General features: G+C 44.0%; 1 protein-coding gene across 1 annotated transcript in view; it reads left to right on the forward strand.

The window, feature by feature from the left end:
- Positions 1-17999, forward strand: part of EXOC3L4 (exocyst complex component 3 like 4) — a 32230-nt gene extending 14231 nt beyond the window's left edge. The window contains exons 6-11 of the mRNA XM_074957173.1: positions 279-374; positions 7328-7442; positions 10873-10995; positions 12329-12481; positions 13970-14091; positions 16682-17999. Of these exons, the coding sequence (XP_074813274.1) occupies positions 279-374; positions 7328-7442; positions 10873-10995; positions 12329-12481; positions 13970-14091; positions 16682-16844 (772 nt within the window). The 3' untranslated portion in view covers positions 16845-17999. The remainder of the gene's footprint in view (positions 1-278; positions 375-7327; positions 7443-10872; positions 10996-12328; positions 12482-13969; positions 14092-16681) is intronic.
- The last annotated feature ends 338 nt before the right edge of the window (positions 18000-18337 follow it).

The following is an 18337-nucleotide window of genomic DNA, read 5'->3' on the forward strand; positions in this document are numbered from 1 at the left end:
AGAATTTTCTCCAATACCCTTTCATGGGGAAAAATTTCTGGAATCCATCCTGAGCTTTGCTGATTTCAGATTCAAGCAAGCACATAGCCAAACAATGATTATCTACGGTACATCTTCTTCTAACACACATGCACATGAGAACAGCATGGGCAAGCAGTGAATTTGTCTATTTATCCCCAAGTACATGCAGCAAGGTCACTCCAGCTCTGTTAGTTAAAGAGTTCATTAAGAACTCTACCCTGTTTTATTTACAATGACTTCTGAAATTTCTGTTGCAGATTCAGGAAGGCATTTGTGGAGTGGTACAAAGAGAGAGAGGATTTGTTGTTTGTGCCATATTTAGTAGCCTACGTTAACAGCTTCCGTGATCTGATGTAAGTCTGCATTTCCCTTATAACATCTTTATGATTTTTTTGGGGGTGGGGGTGGGGGAGGATGTCTGTTGGATCTTATTGTTTAGCAAAGAAAGAAGGAAAAAATTATGCCCCACCAGAGTCAGTGGGCCAGAATCATCCTCAGTGTAACTGCAGGACAACAATGGATTTATGCCAGGGATGGATTTGGATGAGTTACTCCAGATTTGCATAGCAGTGCTTATTTCCCAGGGTAGAATTTAGCTCAGAGTTAGGGACACAGATGAAAGCTCAGTTTGTCTGGGAAATGGGGATGGAGTAACAGAAATGGGGGATAGAGTAACAGAAATGTTTGGTGTTCAGAAAAGGGGTTTAGATTCCAGCCAATTTGCAGATTTCAAAGACACATGGTCATGGTTTAAAAAACAAAGAGCATGTAAACAGCAGCATAATCTGATGGCTGTTCCCTTTGGCCTTAGAACAATGCCATAGAAAACATTTAGCCTGTAAAGAAACTCTCAACATAATTGCTGGCTGTGGTGATTTTTAGGGATTTGCGTATGTCAAAGGTAGATTTAGAGCCAGGTTTTCAGATCAATAATAATGCCTAGCTTTTATATAGGGCTGTACATCAGCAGATCACAAAACACTTTACAAAGGAGCTAATAGCCCCTGATTTGTGCACGTGCCTATTAGCACATGTCTAACTGCCAAATCAGCATGCTGCAGTTTGGCTGAAATTCACCCGACACATAGAAAGCCAGAGGGTTCAGGCTGTAAGCGGATGGAGTCATTGGAGATGAAATCTACCCTCCAGCACAGGACCAGGGCTGCCTCACACTCTGGGGCTGCTACTCCAGTCTGGGCAGCAATAACAGCTGCTGCTTCCATGAGGCACTGGGACCAGGGGACCCACAGCCTCTCCAATACCCTGCCTCTAGGTCAGTTGTGAGCACATAGGTGGTATAAAGACTCTCCTGCATGACCTGGCCACACCCACCCACCCCACACAGTGCATAAGAGGTTTTGCACTGGTCCTGTGCAGCAGGGGTGAATTTCATCCTACTGGATTTGTACAGCCAACTTTTCCAAACACCCATATCTGGGGTCCTTTGAAAACAAACCCCTTTCAGGTATATCATGGTGTTTATGATTTACCCGGGTCCACAGAGAACTCAAATTCCACATCCCTAAAGGTGATGGGAGACGTGAGATGTATCACACATCAATTCTGAGCTCACTCGCACCATTGGAAATCAGGAGTAACTAATAGCATCAATCGAGTCACACTCCATAGTGAATGAGGTCAGAATAGGCCCCCGGAATATGGTTTTAAGTTAACTCGTGCAATTAATTCAAAAAAATTAATCGCGATTAAAAAAAAATGAATCGTGATTAATCGCACTTATAACAATAGAATACCAACTGAAATTTATTAGATGTTTTTGAATGCTTTTCTACATTTTCAATATTGATTTCAATTACAACACAGAATACAAAGTGCACAGTACTCACTTTATATTATTATTTTTTATTACAAATATATGCATTGTAAAAAATGATAAACAAAAGAAATAGTATTTTTCAATTCACCTCATACAAGTACTGAAGTGCAATCTTTTTTTTTTTTTGGTTTTTTTTTTGGTTACATAACTGCATTCATAAACAAAACAGTGTAAAACTTTAGAGCCTACAAGTCCACTCAGTCCTACTTCTTATTCTGCTAATCGCTCAGACAAACAAGTTTGTTTACATCGACGGGAGATAATGCTGCCTGCTTCTTATTTACAGTGTCACCTGAAAGTGAGAACAGGTATTCGCCTGGCACTTTTGTAGCTGGCGTTGCAAGATACTTACCTGCCAGATGCACTAAACATTTGTAACATTTCCATGCTTTGGCCACCATTCCAGAGGACATGCTTCCATGCTGATGATGCTCGTTAAAAAAATAATGTGTCAATTAAATTTGTGACTGTACTCCTTGGGGGGAGAATTGTATGTCTCCTGCTCTGTTTTACCCACATTCTGCATATATTTCATGTTTCAGAGTAACAGCTGTGTTAGTCTGTATTCGCAAAAAGAAAAGGAGTACTTGTGGCACCTTAGAGACTAACCAATTTATTTGAGCATGAGCTTTCGTGAAGTGAGCTGTAGCTCACGAAAGCTCATGCTCAAATAAATTGGTTAGTCTCTAAGGTGCCACAAGTACTCCTTTTCTTTTTGCATATATTTCATGTTATAGCAGTCTTGGATGATGACCCAGCACATGTTCGTTTTAAGACCACTTTCACAGCAGATTTGACAAAACAAAGAAGGCACCAATGTGAGATTTCTAAAAATAGCTACAGCACTCAACCCAAGGTTTAAGAATCTGAAGTGCTGCCCAAAATCTGAGAGGGACGAGGTGTGGAGCATGCTTTCAGAAGTCTTAAAAGAGCAACACTCTGATGTGGAAACTACAGAACCCGAACCACCAAAAAAGAAAATTAACCTTCTGCTGGTGCCATCTGACTCAGATGATGAAAATGAACATGTCACTGCTTTGGATCATTATTAAGCAGAACCCATCATCACCATGAAAGCATGTCCTCTGGAATGGTGGTTGAAGCATGAAGGGACATATGAGTCTTTAGCGCATCTGGCATGTAAATATCTTGCAACACCAGCTACAACAGTGCCGTGTGAACACCTGTTCTCACTTTCAGGTGATATTGTGAACAAGAAGCAGGCAGCGTTATCTCGTGCAAATTGTAACCAACCTTGTTTGTCTGAGTGATTGGCTGACCAAGAAGTAGGACTGAGTGGAATTGTAGGCTCTAAAGTTTTACATTGTTTTATTTTTGAATGCTGGTTTTTTTGTACATAATTCTACATTTGTACATTCAACTTTCATGATAATGAGATTGTACTACAGTACTTGTATTAGGTGAATTGAAAAATTCTATTTTGATTTTTACAGTGCAAATATTTGTAATAAAAAATAAACATAAAGTGAGCACTGTACACTTTGTATTCTGTGTTGTAATTGAAATTAATATATTTGAAAATGTAATAAACATCCAAAAAATATTTAAAATAAATGCTATTCTATTGTTTAAGATCACGATTAATTTTTAATCACGTTACAGGCCTAGTTTTAAGTTGCAGCAGCTTCCATTGTCTCCCGTGCATTTTTTGTTAGAATCCACATTAAGCACTAACATCAGAAAGCCTCTAGATGGCATGGTCTCTCCAGTAATTACTCGTACGCCATGGTCTTTAAAGGTTTCAGAGTAACAGCCGTGTTAGTCTGTATTCGCAAAAAGAAAAGGAGTACTTGTGGCACCTTAGAGACTAATTGGTTAGTCTCTAAGGTGCCACAAGTACTCCTTTTCTTATGGTCTTTAAAGCAGTATCTATGTTTTTTACAAAATCAGCTCTGTCAGTACTCTTATTTCCACTGAATGCATCCGATGAAGTGAGCTGTAGCTCACGAAAGCTCATGCTCAAATAAATTTGTTAGTCTCTAAGGTGCCACAAGTCCTCCTTTTCTTATTTCTAAGTGACACTAGCTGTTAAGGAATTCCATGCTAAGGATTTCTTATGACAGCGAAGTGAAGGGCAGCATTGCCAACGTTGGGCCCCAATCCTGCAAGCACTTAAGCACCTGCTTAACTTGATGTAGATGCAGTGGCATTGGAACAGTTTGTATCGTGGGGGTTGCTGAGCGCCATTGAACAAAACTGTAAACCCTGTATGTGATGGAAACCACTTCAAGCCAAGGGGTGCTGAAACACCCCTAGTTCCAGCACCTCTGTGTAGATGAGTTGGATCCAGCAGGACCATAGGCACCAACTTCTCCTGGCGCTGGTGGGTGCTCGACCCCCCTCGCCCTCAGCTCTGCCCCTCCTCCACCGCTGCCCCGCCCCCATTCCAACCCCTTCCCCAAAGTCCCCGACCCAACTCCGCCCCCTCCCTGTCCCTATTGGACTCCTTCCCCAAATCCCCGCCCCAGCCCCACCTCTTCCCCACCTCCTCCCCTGAGCATGCCGTGTTCCCGCTCCTCCCCCCTCCCTCCCACAGCTTGTTACGCCATGAAACAGCTGTTTTGAGGCAGCAAGCGCTGGGAGGAGAAGCGGGGACGTGGCATGCTCAGGGGAGGAGGGGGAGGCATAGGTGAGCTGGGGCGGGAGGGCTGGGAGCTTGGCTGCTGGTTGCAGCCCCTGGGTGCTCCAGCCCCGGAGCATCCACAGAATCAGCGCCTATGAGCAGGACTATTCATGGATCAAGTTAAACATGTGCACAGGTGTTTGCAGGACTGGGGTGCTGGATTGCTAAAGTTAGGTTGACTATTTGGGCACTTAAATGGCATGATTTTAGAGACGTTGAGCACCTGGATGTGAGAAGCTGCAAGTGCGCAGCACCTGTAAATATCAGGCTACCTGTCTGGGTGCTTTGAAATTTAGATTTAGGTGTCCAGCTTTCGGCATCCAAATATGAAACTTTGGGACTAATGGCTCAGTTCTGCTCCCGCTGAAAAACCACTCAGTAGGGGTTTTGTCATTGGCTTAGCTCGCAGCAGGTCAGCCCTTAATACTACAGAGTGGAAACAAAAATGAGAGTCTGACCATTCCACCTAGCCTGTGTCTACACTAGCCTTTTCCCACCCCAAATATCTAATAAATATGTATACACATTTCCACAAATACGTTTCTATATCTCACATTTCTCTCTCTGATACTTGCAGCCATTTAGTTAAACAAGGTCCAACGCCCATGTGGACACTCTAATTTCAGTTTCAGAGGGGCTTTGTTTAGTTTAGCTTTACCCTGTTGCTAATCAACTTAAACTCAACAAACTAAGCCCAGTTTCCACAGGCTTTTGCCTCAGTTCACTGAAGTTGGTTTAAAAAAAAAAAATCACCGGAAGTCAAACTAGTACAGCTCTGTGTGCAGAGAAGGCCTGAGGTGAAAAGCAGCCTTTCTAACACAGCTCTGAGGTTAGCCACAATACTTTATTGCTGCTACTTCAATTTGCTGAAGAGAGCTTTACACAATTGCTCTTGTGTAATGTGGGAAATATAAAGAGGATTTTCTTAACGCCAGACAGAGCCTATCTAGGCTGCTTCGGACTTCACCAAAATTTCCAAACTTCATTTCTCCTTGAACTTGTCACTCATTCCATTCTGGTCACGTTAATACATTCCAAAGTTAACAGTTTATGTGTTTTAAACAAAGTCACATCATTTTATACAGGCACACCTCTTTTTACAGTTCATTGTTCAATTCCGTATTGATAAGAGATGCTGCATATAGGGAATCAAGTTGACTTCTGCATAATTTATTCTTTGTATTACCATAAATTGCTTATTGTTACTGCCTTCCCCTGGCCTTGACCTCTGTTTCATTGTCTCAGACTATACACTCCTTAGAGCAGGGACTGTCCTCGTTAAGTGCTTGGAAAGTACTTAGCAGTCAGTGAGCTCTACTGCAAATAAACCATAATGGACCTGAATCAAAACCCTACATTTGAACTTCCCCAGATTACAGAAATGCCGGTGGCCAATATCTAGATACAGATCAGAACTGTTCATCTATGGCTCACCTCTAGTAGTGATACTATTGCATAGATGGCAATCTTGTTCAGAAACTTTCAGGGACATTTACAAAAAAAATTAGGGAGGTTGTTTGGACTTCTCTCTCCTCCCCCACCCTGCAGAATCCAGGTTCTCTCTCCCTCCATCTCCCCACCCTAGTAAAAATCACCCTCCACTCCCTATCTATGACTATCGGGGTGGGGCCTGGGCAATGCCCCAACCAACCCCCACTGCCGAACAGGGAGAAGGAGAGGATCAGCTCTGAGGAAAGCTGCCCTCCTATGCTGCCTTGGGCTCTTAATTACCTGGGCCAGTTCCAGGCCTGGACTTCCTTCCCGGGATGATCCGTCTCCTCTTCCCTCTCCTCTGTCACATTCCCGTTCTCTCTTCCTCTTCTGCCCCCATCTTCCTCTTGTCCCTCTGGCTTCTCCTCCCCTGCAGACTGTGCAGTGAGGGACGGATAGCAGGCAAGCCACAGCGACTGTCAGTGGGGTTTGGGGTGGTGAATGCAGCACCCAGTCCACAGGGGGTGTGTTGTGCTCAAACTGCCCCATGTGGACTTTGCTGGCTCCCTCTAGGTACCTAGAGGTACACAGAGGTCTTCCAGGAGATAGATCAACTCATCCAGATATTTACCTAGTTTTACAACAGGCTACATAAAAAGCACTAGCAAAGTCAGTACAAACTAAAATTCCATGCAGACAAAATGAGCCTGTAAGCATTTTCAGTAACAGTGTGCTGTGACACTTATGTCTGCTTTTGTAAGCAAGCACTTTAAGTGAGGTGTAACTTGGGGTAGGCAAGACAAATCAGACTGTTGAAAGGGGTCCAAGTAGTCTGGAAAGGTTGAGAACCACTGACCTAGAGCGTGTTAACATAGCCGAGCAGGGTCCTCACCGGGCAGTTAGAGCACAACACACCCCCTGTGTATTGGGTGGGGAATTCAGCAGCATCCCAACCCATTCAAAATCACCTCCTGTGAGCCCCTCAGTGGGCAATCTGTGCACATGGCTCAGAAGTAGTGGAGAAAAACACCCCCCACGGCCTTCTGTGCTGTGTTCGTCGGACCTGAATGGCAGTGACACACACACTTTATCTGTGTGCGTATGCACATGTGAGCTTGCAAAATTAGTAGATTTAAGCATGAATTCGTAATTTCATAATTATATGTAAAAAACCAGGAGGATTACTAAAAATTAGAGGGGGTTGGCATCTCTGCTATTGCACAGAAGGAGCAATTCTTTGTGACCATTAACAGGTGGAGAGAAGGGAATTTGTTGGGGATGAATGAGATTCCTCTGAAAAATCTGAGCTGTCAGATTATTTTGGGTAAATTGTCCAAAGTAGTAGCATATGATGCCGATCACCATTAAATCATTGCTTTTACTTCTCTGTCTAGGAGAGGCTTACAAACAACATTTAATGCTGACACTAAGGAACTGGAAAATGTCCTGACTGATGTGACAATGAACTTCAGAAAGGATGTTTTAGATAAATTAAAACAAAAGACGCAGGTAAGAAGAGTTTGGAATGTTTGTGGGACTTGAGCTGAACCCGGTAGTTCAGGATTTATTGCCATTTCCCCAATACACATCTGTAGTGAGGTGGTCACCCACTCTGGCTCTAAAGGGCTTAAAATAGCCCAGGAGAGGGTTGTGGCTGGGAGCAAGCAGTTCCCAGGCTGACTGGGGGAAGCAGGCTCAGCTGTGGCCATGCCCCAATAGGGATCAGCTGGCCCTTATAAGTGAGCAGTGGGCCAGGAGCAGAGAGTCTCCTTTAGTTGTAGAGGGAGATGGGCCTGGCTGCTGGGGAGCTTGAGAAGGTATGTGGTGTGGAGCAGGGCTGGGGAAGGCCAGAGGAGCTGGGAGGCTCCAGACTGGAAAAGTCCTAGGCTGCAGGCCTGGCAGATGGCCTAAGACAGGGTACTGAGGTTGCAGGGGGCAGCCTGCTGGTAGGCAGAGGCAGCAGGTCTAAACCCCCCTTGCCTGTGATGTTGGCTTGTACACTGCAGTCTGCCCCAGTGTGTGTGGGGGCTTAATGGTGACTGGCAGTTACCAAAGACTGAGGTGGGGATAGTGGGTGGGGGTTCCCTGGGAAGGGGAGACCCAGAGACTGTGGGGGTACTGCTAGGGGGCAGCACCCTGGGTAAAAAGGGCACTGGTTCTGGGAGGGACACCGGGGGCCAGCGGCAAGCGGGACCCTGGCCTGCAGAGGATGCTCCGGAGGCTGGAAGAGCTAATTCCCTGAGAGACCAGCAGGAGGTGCTGCAGGGGTGAGTCTCGCCCTGTGACAACATCCCATTTTCCATGGATAGGATATTGTGGTTATTTCAAAATGCTTCCTGTCTTGTTTTGGTACTAAACCTCTCCAACTCCAAGTCAGATTTCTAGGGTTTAAGGCTTTTCATTATGAACATTGATGCATTGTTTAAGGCACAGGAACAAACAAAAAAGTATATTTGGTGGCTTCTTAGCATACTATATCTTAAAACCCCTTGGGTTTCACCAGGGTGAAATTCACCCAAGCGAAGGCAGTGAGATTACACCAGAGATGAATTTGGCCCTTTGGTTTAAAAATAGCTTTCTAGGGGTTTTGTTTAGCCTAACTTATTCACGACAAGTCTGCCATCATGATCTATTACCAACTTCTATCTAAAGGCATATATCAGCACAGTGACAATGAAATGAGTTTATTCTGCCTCAGGGCTCTGTTCAAGTGTGTTGTTGTAGCAAAACCTAAGAGATCTTTCAGCACTACAGTGGAGATCTGGGATAAGAGGCCGAAATGACCAGTTATTTCTGTGGCAGTAAGGGATTTCTACAGCCTGCATGCTATCAAGCATCTGGAAAAGCACATGTGCACACTGGCTCTAGATCTTGCCTAAGAAGGCATAAATGTGGCTGGAAAAAAAGAGGATGGTACAGTGATCTACCACAGATGGCTTATGAATTGAACATGGACCTGGAAGGGGAGTACAGGGATCTGAGGGGCAGGAGGGAGCAGAGTAGTGTGAGGGGAAATATGAGGAAAGTTTGGGACTTGTGCGCCACATTGATGGATTACCTATAGTTTGTCAGCTTGGAGTTTCACTCTGTAACTTACAGAGAACAAACTACAGGAAACCATGGTGCAAAGATACATCATGGCAAACAAAGGGAAGCATTTGGGCATAGTCCAGCTCCAACATAATCCAAAGCTCACTAGAGTCAGTGGGAGTCTTTCCATTGGCTTCAGTAAGCTTTGGATCAGGCCCGTCACACATAGGCAGGAGTGGGGCAGAGCCAAGAGCCCTAGCAAAGGAGAAGGCGGCATGTTTTAAAGATAGAATTGGAAAGGCATGAAGTTGGTGAGGCCGAGAGAGATGGGAATAGTGTCCCAGGTGGCAGGGCATGCAGAAGAAGGGATTTTTGGACTAACTGGGGGAAGGCTCAGCCAGGAGTTGGATGGTCAGGAGCTTAGAGAGACGTAGAAAGAAACAGACTGAAAGCCAAGCTCCAGCAAGTCCCAAGAGAATCTTCAGAAGGAGGGCAATTGAACTTGAACCTCAAGTGAATACCCACTGGCAGCCTGTGGAGGCATTTATGTTATGATGGAGCGTCTCTTGATACGACTGCACGTGGGCAGCATAATTCTGCAGATGCCAGTGTCTGGAGACCCATGGGCAGACCACAGGGAAGAGACCTGCAATGGTCAAAGAGAGGAGCAGAGCATGGATAAGGATTTCAGCGGAGATATAACCTGGTGGTGGTGCGAAGGAGTTAACGAGCAGGCTGGGTCACTACAGGTTTAACCTTTACCATGAACAGGTGGTGTGTATATCTGGGAACTTTTCCCATAGCCAGATCCACCACACCCAGCTCAGAGTGACAAGCAGAGGAGGATTCAGCATGAGATCCACAGGCACTGGGGACAGCCTCCCTAACAGGAGGGATTTGCCCGAGCGCATCTTGTTTTCTTTCTGGCTAAGAGTTGAGTATAGAGGTGGTTAGTTTCTGAGCTGGCTTCCAACAGGTTTGCTTCTGAATGCTGAGTCACATCCTCAGCTGGTGTAAATCTGTGTAGCTCAACTGAAGGCAAGGGAGCTGTGGCGCCTGACACCAGCTGAACCTTGTACAATATACCAAGAAACAGCCTGACCACAATTATCACTGTGTTCTAACAGTGCTCAGTGAGTTGCTCTTACATTCCACTTCGGGTTTCTATGATTAACTGTTCAATTTCTCTCCTTGCCCATAAGATCTGCCAGCTGATGCAAAAGGGATGTATTTATCTAAAGAAATAGTCAGGGGATTACACAAAACCAAAATGCAGGGAAAAAAACACAGCATCTGCACTTAATCCCCTTAATCAAGCAAAGTATGTACTATAAGTGAGAGCCTCCTTACCATGACGTTTACCACTGCTCTAGCACTGATCCCTGAGGATAGCTGTATGTTAGGGTTAGACCTGCTCCAGCTGCAGGCGGTCTTTCTCTGAACCGTGGTCGTGTCTAACTTCGGACCCACTCCTGCATTCCTTGTGTGCCCAGAACTCCAGCAGAATTCCATAAGAGCTTTGGGTGTGCAGCAAAAGCAGGAGTGGGCCTCAACATTACTGGCTATGGATAATATTCTCTAATGCTCCTAAGGGACTTGAAAACATAACCCATATGTTTCTAAAAGTAACAGGCACTCAGGAGCTTGACTCTGAAATTCAGTGGGACTTAGAGTCTAAGGTAAAGGTACTTGGGCACTGAATAAGATTTTCAAAAGCACCTACACACCTAGCACTTGATGAAATCAATGGGAGTTAGGCACTTAGGTACCTAGTGTGATCTTCAAAAGCATCTATCTGCATGTTAGGTGCCTAAATCCCACATGAAGGGCCAGAAAAGGGATTTAGGCACCTAAATTTGGATTTGAAAGATGTTACTATAATAACACTGGCGAATTGGTCTTTTTCCAGCCATTCTTTAAGAAAATTCTGACCCACGCATGGATGTTAAATAGTGAAATACTGGACTCCATAATGTCAACAACTGTACAATTTTGCCAACACCTAAAACATTTAGAGCAGCCTGTTGACAAGGTATGAATCCTTTTCCTATCATTGCAATTAGCATGAGGTTACAGCAGTATAGATGGTGATCTTATTTCCAGGCTGGGGGCTGACCCTGCAAAGGTCACTCCCTTCCCTTCAGTGGCGCTATTGATATAACTAACAATTGCTTACATAAGTTTGCAAGATATGTCCCTTACTTTTTCAAGGAAATAAGCTTTTAGCACTTCCTTTCTACAGCTGAAATAGGGGAACTCATCTCGAAGAGGAACCAAAAGCATTGGTTAGTATTACTGGTCAGTTGTGACACCCTGGCTGCTGGTACAATTTCACATTGTTCCCAGATTGTTGCAGCATCGCGGTGAACAGATGGAGGAAGTCCAGCAAATGGAGGAAAGCAAATGTGTCCCCATCTACCAGGGCCTCCCCCACCTCCATGTGAAGTCATGAGCCCTTTTGGGCCCATGTGCTTTATCTTTAATAGTGTGACTTCAACCTTGATGAAGCTTGGAAAGCTGAATGGAGTTCACAAGAAGTCAAATACCTTGTGAAAGATCCAGTGCAGGAGACCCCTGCTTCGATCTTTCTGGAAGCTCATGAGCAAGCCTAAGCTACATCCATGCAAACCATGGCAGATGTGTATACTTGTTGCACAAATGGAAAACAAAACTCTCCAGTGTGCGACTGTGGTCACCCAGAACAGATCATGGAACATAGAATGACTCAATGCCCAATTCACAAATACAAAGGAGGTATCAGTGACATACTCTACTACTCCTGACACAATTATCTGGCTTAACCACCTAAATGTAGAATTATAATTGCTCTACATCTATATCTGCCATATGAAGAAGATTGCAGTAGTTAATTTAACATGCTACCATCATATACACTCTGCACAGATCTATACACTCGCAAAATACAAGGAGAGGTAACAATAGCTCTAAATTTAAAGTTTGCGGGCAGCATCCAAACCTATTATTAAACAGTCCCACATGTTCCCATTAGTTACTGAAGAACCAAATCACCAACATATAATCATGGATCAATTTTGGGTAGATAGTGAGTAATTATATGGCTTCTTTTTGTTCACTGCCTTCACTTCATGTCTAGACAGATGGTGGATGGAAGAGAACATGAGCCATGTGTCCTGCCCAGAAGCATCCACACACTGCACTGAGTGCTCTTCTGAAAAGTGGCAGTCAGAACAGAATCCTGGGCTGGCATTTCACATATGTGCTGATTAGCCCAGAGATGCTCAGCCCAGGATTCTCCTCTACCTCTTCTGACCTTGCCAAGGAGTTCCAAGGCTCCTCTGCACTCACACCTCATTGCCCTCCGTATTTTCTTTTAAAATAAATAGGATTTTCTAGGTGATGCTCACAAGTATGTGGTGAGAGAGTACATCACACAAGCTATCAAACCGAGAAAGAGAATGAAGAGAGTCAAGCGGGAAGAGGTTGGCAAAAAGATGAACGAAGAAGCCACGGTCATATATAACAGCTTCAAAGATCTGGTATGTATAACCTCATACTGCATCATCAAGGCCTTTTTAGCTGCATTACAGAAAATGTAAGGTTGGCTGGCGTGAAACCCAACATGAGAAGCAGACGATCGATAGGGCTGTGACTACACTAGGATAGTTTTCCTAAAATCCCCCATTGTTGCAATCACTGGTTCAGGACCACAGACCTAATCTTCAAAAAGCTCCCAGTGACCCCAAATGAAAATATGGGTCAGGCCCTGCCTCTCTGAACCCTGATTACAACAGGCTTAGATGGCAGTGATTAAAATGCCAGGTCTACATTAGCACTACGCCCACCTCTACTACAACTGATGGAGAGAAACCAGAGGGATCAGTGGTGGGATATTTTTAGGAAAACTGTCCTTGTCTGGAGAAGCAGAAGCCGGGGCTTTGGGGTGGGTGATATTTCAGGCTTGAGTTACTGCTGACTGCATCCTTTGTAGCTCATTGATACCAACGTTCAAAGCACTTCAATGCCTTTGAATATCCCAGCCTATGGGAGGTGGGAGCCCAACTGCTATTGAAATTCAAGGGATTTGGGCACTGAACTGCTTTAGGTTCTTTTCAAACCTTCCAGCTTTCCTCATTAGTGAGCCAAGAGGAGTGCTTCTTTGGCAAGCAAGGCAGAGGAAATAGCCACTTGGGGCAGTGCAGACAAATCAGCTTTCTGAAAGTTTGGCATTTGATATCTACCATATCATGCGGGTCCAGGCTAGGGTGACCAGATGTCCCGATTTTATAGGGACAGTCCCAATATTTGGGGCTTTTTCTTATATAGGCGCCTTATATTACCCCACACACACCACCACCACCACCACCTGTCCCGATTCTCTTCCTCCTCCTCCTCCTCCTCTCCGCCCCCCCCCCCCCCCACACACACACACACTTGCTATCTGGTCACCCTAGTCCAGGCAAAAACCTACAAACTGTTGTTCACATGAGTGGGCCTTACTCATGCACTCAGTCCCCTTGGGCCTACTCACGTGACTGCAGAGTTAGACCCTTACTGAAATTCCAGTAGGACGGTCTAAGCAGCCTTTATGCACACACAAGCTCCCTCCCCACTGTTCCCAGTTCCAAGGAAGGAGCCTGAAAGCAACTTGCTTTTAAAACCCTCTGTGAACCACTGAGCCTAACAATGCCTTAAACAATTAATAATGCAATAGAAAAACTAACCTCAGGACCCTGTTCCCCTTAATTTCCCAGACTCACTGCATTGCAATACACCCAAGACATGCTATTATTACAGTGTCACATCCACTGCCATGTGTTTATATAGTCACACAGGGAGGCTGCATGGCCTATAAGTTAGATAAGGAGACTAGGAGTCAGACGAACAAGGTTTGAAGCTGACTGCCGTGGCTTCACTCCATGATCTTGAGCAAGTTGGTTAACTTATCTGTAAATGTGAATCGTAAATGTTGACATTTATCATTAAAATACAGATCAAAGACTTCACCTATTCTAACTTATTTCTAGGGCTCTGATGCGGATTGGCTTAACTCTGCCATTCATTACATTGCAAACATAATTTCTGAGAAGAACAGACACAAAATCAAGGAATATATTGAGGAAATATGTCAGGCTTATCCAGATGTCAGGTATGTGGGGTTAATATCTGAGGGTTTCTCAATGTAAAGTGCTGTGAGCAGGGTGTCAAGCTCAGGTTTTTTGCCCCTGAATATTTATATAATTTGCTTCCAGGTTGGTAGCAGCAGAATCAGCTGAACCTTATGGTGCACAGAAGTTATTTCAGATCCCATGTTTTACTGTGTTTTGTTTGAAGGCTTTGTGCTAGCCAATTTGCAGGGCTCAGCTTTGGAGGAAATGGGTTTGGTCCAGGTCTTCAGTTGAGTACCCAAAAACTGAGGCCTCCAAGGTCAGTTGCTGCTTTTGAAAATTTTAACTGGATTTTTGAAGGGGCCGCATCCCAGCCCCTGATTTTTGCTGACACAGTCCAGTAGTTTGGCATCGAAATGCTCTCCTTTCTGCCCTCTATTTATTGTACTTGCAAAATTGCACCTGCAAAATTGGAGGCTGATTTTTAAAAACCCATGTGTGGAATGGCAGCTGTATAAGAGGGCATCTTCCTCTCTGGGGCAGAGCGGGAGCGACTTCCTCTTTAAGACCACCTGTATGGATTACAACCCTACTGAGGGTGAGGCAGAGAATATGTATCCTTCAGGATTATAAGATAAATATCCTATTCTGGCTACTAGATGCCATGGTGGTTGGCATGCTAGAAATATAAATATAGATGGAACACTGATCCTGGGGCTGGATGGAGCCAGGGCTACAATAATGTGGTCTAATGCTAGTTGTTGGACTTTGGTGTTAGGGTGGCTGGGTGGTGTTGGTTCCCTGTGATAGAAGATCAGACTGGAATCTGCTGGTCTCTCTTGGCCTTAAACTCTATGGCTATGACTCCAGAATGGTAGATGCAGATTGAGAATTTTTCCGGGGCCCCAGATTGCTGCAGAAATTAGTCGTTTGTTTTTAAAAAGCAAAGTTATGGCTTGAGATTTCCAAACCTGGCCAGGGGATTGTAAGGTTACAATCCAGCCTTCAGTGGCAAAGCGACATCAGACAGAACAGAACTTGATATACATTTCTCGGCTTTTGTTGTTGGCTTTCGAGCCCTCCTTTTACACCAAAGTGAATCTGAAGCACTGTGCTTGTCCATAGTACCTACAAGTCAGGTATGATCTCCTATCCTTAGGCCCCTCTATCAATTGATTTTTTTTTTTTTCCCCATGACTCAATAAGGAGTCTGCTACATGTAAGGTTATTTCTCTAGAACTAGAACTTTAGTTGTATTATCATACTTCAAAACCAATAGTGTAATGACCTCAATATATCCACCAAACAGCAAAGCTTAAAGTATGTTTCACAAAAGTTAGTTTGTAAAGCACATGCAGGTGGTTACACTATGTTGTGTGGTTACCACTGGGCGTTATTTGCACGCGGATTAATTTAAGTGTTAAATTTAGCAGATTGGTTGAATATTTTTGATTCAGTTTGTGTTCTGAGCAATCTACGCTCTTAAAAAAAAAAGAGGCCCAAAGGGACTTCTGCACATACTTAACTTTAAAGCACATGACACTCTTAAATCTGCCGGATCAGGGCCTATGACAATTTTCATAATTCGCCTTAAACCCCAACTACAAGTAAATGTCAACATTCATCAACTTGGCTTTTCTATTTCTTAGCTTGCCCTTCAGCTATTGCTGAGTCTTATAATCTTTGGACAAACACGTTTTTTGAAAACCAGACAGAGCCTCCTAGCCCTGGCTTGCTTTAGAGCCTAGCTGTCATGACTCAATTAATTCTTCCCCTAGAACTGATTTTTTTCAGATGGGTTTCTGCATCTGTCTGCACCCAGATTTCTGGAGTAGTGTCTGCTACATAAGTAGTCTTTACTAGCTCTAATCTAATTAGTGCCTGTAAATTTCTTGAATATCATTGCCCCCATTATTTAACAATCAAATACTTGTTACGTAGAAGTCCTCCAGCTTCACAGGAAAGCTTATTGCTATGAAGGTGGAGATTTCGCATTAATGTATAAAACATCTGAGGGGAAAGATATTTTTTTTTTTTTTTTTTTTCAAGGCACAAAGAGCAGGTAAGCACCCAACTCCCATTGGCTTCCAATAGGAGATGGGCACTTAACTCCCGTTTTGTCTTTGCAAATCTTGGGGCCCAGTTCTGCCAGCCTTACTCATAATAAATAGTAACCCACCTGGCAAGTGGCCTTGTTGAAGGCAATGATTAAAACCTTCTGTAAGGAGTCTCAACAAAGGTGGCAGAATTTGACTCTCTACAAGCACTTACATTGTAACCTGACCCGGCAGTCCTTACATGGGCAAGTCTTCCAGCTGACACTGAAAAAGACATTCCTGGGCACTTGCAGCTATGTTGTATTTTATCCACAACTGCCCATATGCCAGACCATTAAGCTATCCCATTCACCAGCATCACTGATTGTCCCAGAGTTTTTATGGCTCCATCCCCCTCAGCAATGCTCTGTGTTAGCCCATGTGTTTGCAACTATGGGATGACCGGCAGAGAACACCTGAGATATATTAAGGGATGGAAACTGTTTGGCTATTTCCATAGAGTGTGGCTTTGCTGTTTGTTTGCATTGTTTGGGCTCCCCAAGAATGACACTGAATGATCTTTTGCTTTTCACAGAAAGGAACATATTGAAGCTGTTCTCACCCTCCGAGGACTGGACTGCAACAGGAAAAAGTCCATTATTCAGAAAATGGACAAACTCCAAGAAAATGCAGAAAGCGTGGCTGATAGAACATTCTTTGCTGAGATTGACACTCCAACTGTTGTCACATGCTTTTAAAGACCAGCTAGACAACAGAAACAAGAGCATTCAAAATTTTTACAGTTCTTCTAGGTCATGCTCCTAAATGTGACTCCCGCTCCTCCCTGCCCATAACTCAAAGCACTGCAATAGATGTCCAGAAATGGACTCTCATTTCCAGAAGACAAGGACAATGGAGGAGTCAATATATTGCACGAAGAGGTCCCTAAGCAAGCCCTGATAAATAACTATTCTCTAGGTATCAATGATTCACAGTTGAGCTGGAAGGGCATATCGAGCAGGGTCCTGCAGGGATCTGTCCTGGGTCAGGTTCAATTCAATATCTTGTTAAATTATTTGGATCATGGCATAGAGAATACACTTATAAAGTTTGCAGATTATACCATGCTGGGGTTGCAAGCAATTTGGAGGACAAGATTAGAATTCAAAATGATCTTGACAAACTGGAGAAATGGTCTGAAACCAATAATATGAAATTCAGTAAGGACAAATTAAAAGTGCTCCACTTAAGAAGGAAGAAGCAATTGCACAAAATGGGAAGTGACTGCCTAGGCAAGAGTACCGCAGAGAGGATCTGGAGCTTGTAGTGGATCAACAACTAAATGAGTCATCAATGTAATACTGTTGCAAAAAAAGCAAACATCAATCTGGGATTTATTAGCAGATAAGGCCTCAGCTGCAGTATTGTGTCCAGTTCAGGGCCCCACACTCTGGGAAAGATGTGGACAAATTAGAGAAAGTCCAGAGGAGAGCAACAAAAATGATTAAAGTTCTAGAAAATATGGCCTATGAGGGAAGATTGGAAAAATTGGGCTTCTTTAGCCAGGAGAAAAGAGAACAAGACCGGGGGAGGGGTATGATAATAGTCTTCATGCATGTAAAGGGCTGTTACAAAGAGGAGAGTAGTAAATTCTTCTTCTCCACAGAGGACAGGACAAGAAGCAGTGGACTTAAATTGCAGCAAGGGCGGTTTAGGTTGGACATTAGGAAAAACTTCCTAACTGTCAGGGTGGTTAAGCACTGGAACAAATTACCTAGGGAGGTTGTGGAATCTCTATCATAGGAGGCTTTTAAGAACAGGTTGACAAAACATCAGTAAATGATGGTCTAGGCTTACTTGGTTTTGCCTCCATGCAGGACACTGGACTAGAATGGTCCCTTCCAGTCCTACATTTCTATTATTCTAACCCTAGCCACTAAAGGCATCCCATGCTGCAAACTTGTATTGGATCATTAAAAGGCTGATTCTATTTATTGAATGACTGGTTACGTTCTAAGTTTGTGCATTGTTTCAGATTATTTGAAAGGGACAGAAGAAACACGCTTGGGGCTGGATTGCAACAAGAACTATTCATCTGAGCAGATGTGTAAGGAAGAGCAAGAATCCCCTTCACAGCTTTTCCCACTTCTCCCTTCACATAACAGATGGGCAGAGAACCAACTAGTGCAGTTGAGCTGGCACAGGGTGGGAGATGTAATTTGAAAAGGCAAAGCCAGAAGGGAACTAAAAG

Source organism: Natator depressus, chromosome 6 (assembly GCF_965152275.1).
Source record: "Natator depressus isolate rNatDep1 chromosome 6, rNatDep2.hap1, whole genome shotgun sequence".
NCBI classification, from domain to species: Eukaryota; Metazoa; Chordata; order Testudines; family Cheloniidae; genus Natator; species Natator depressus.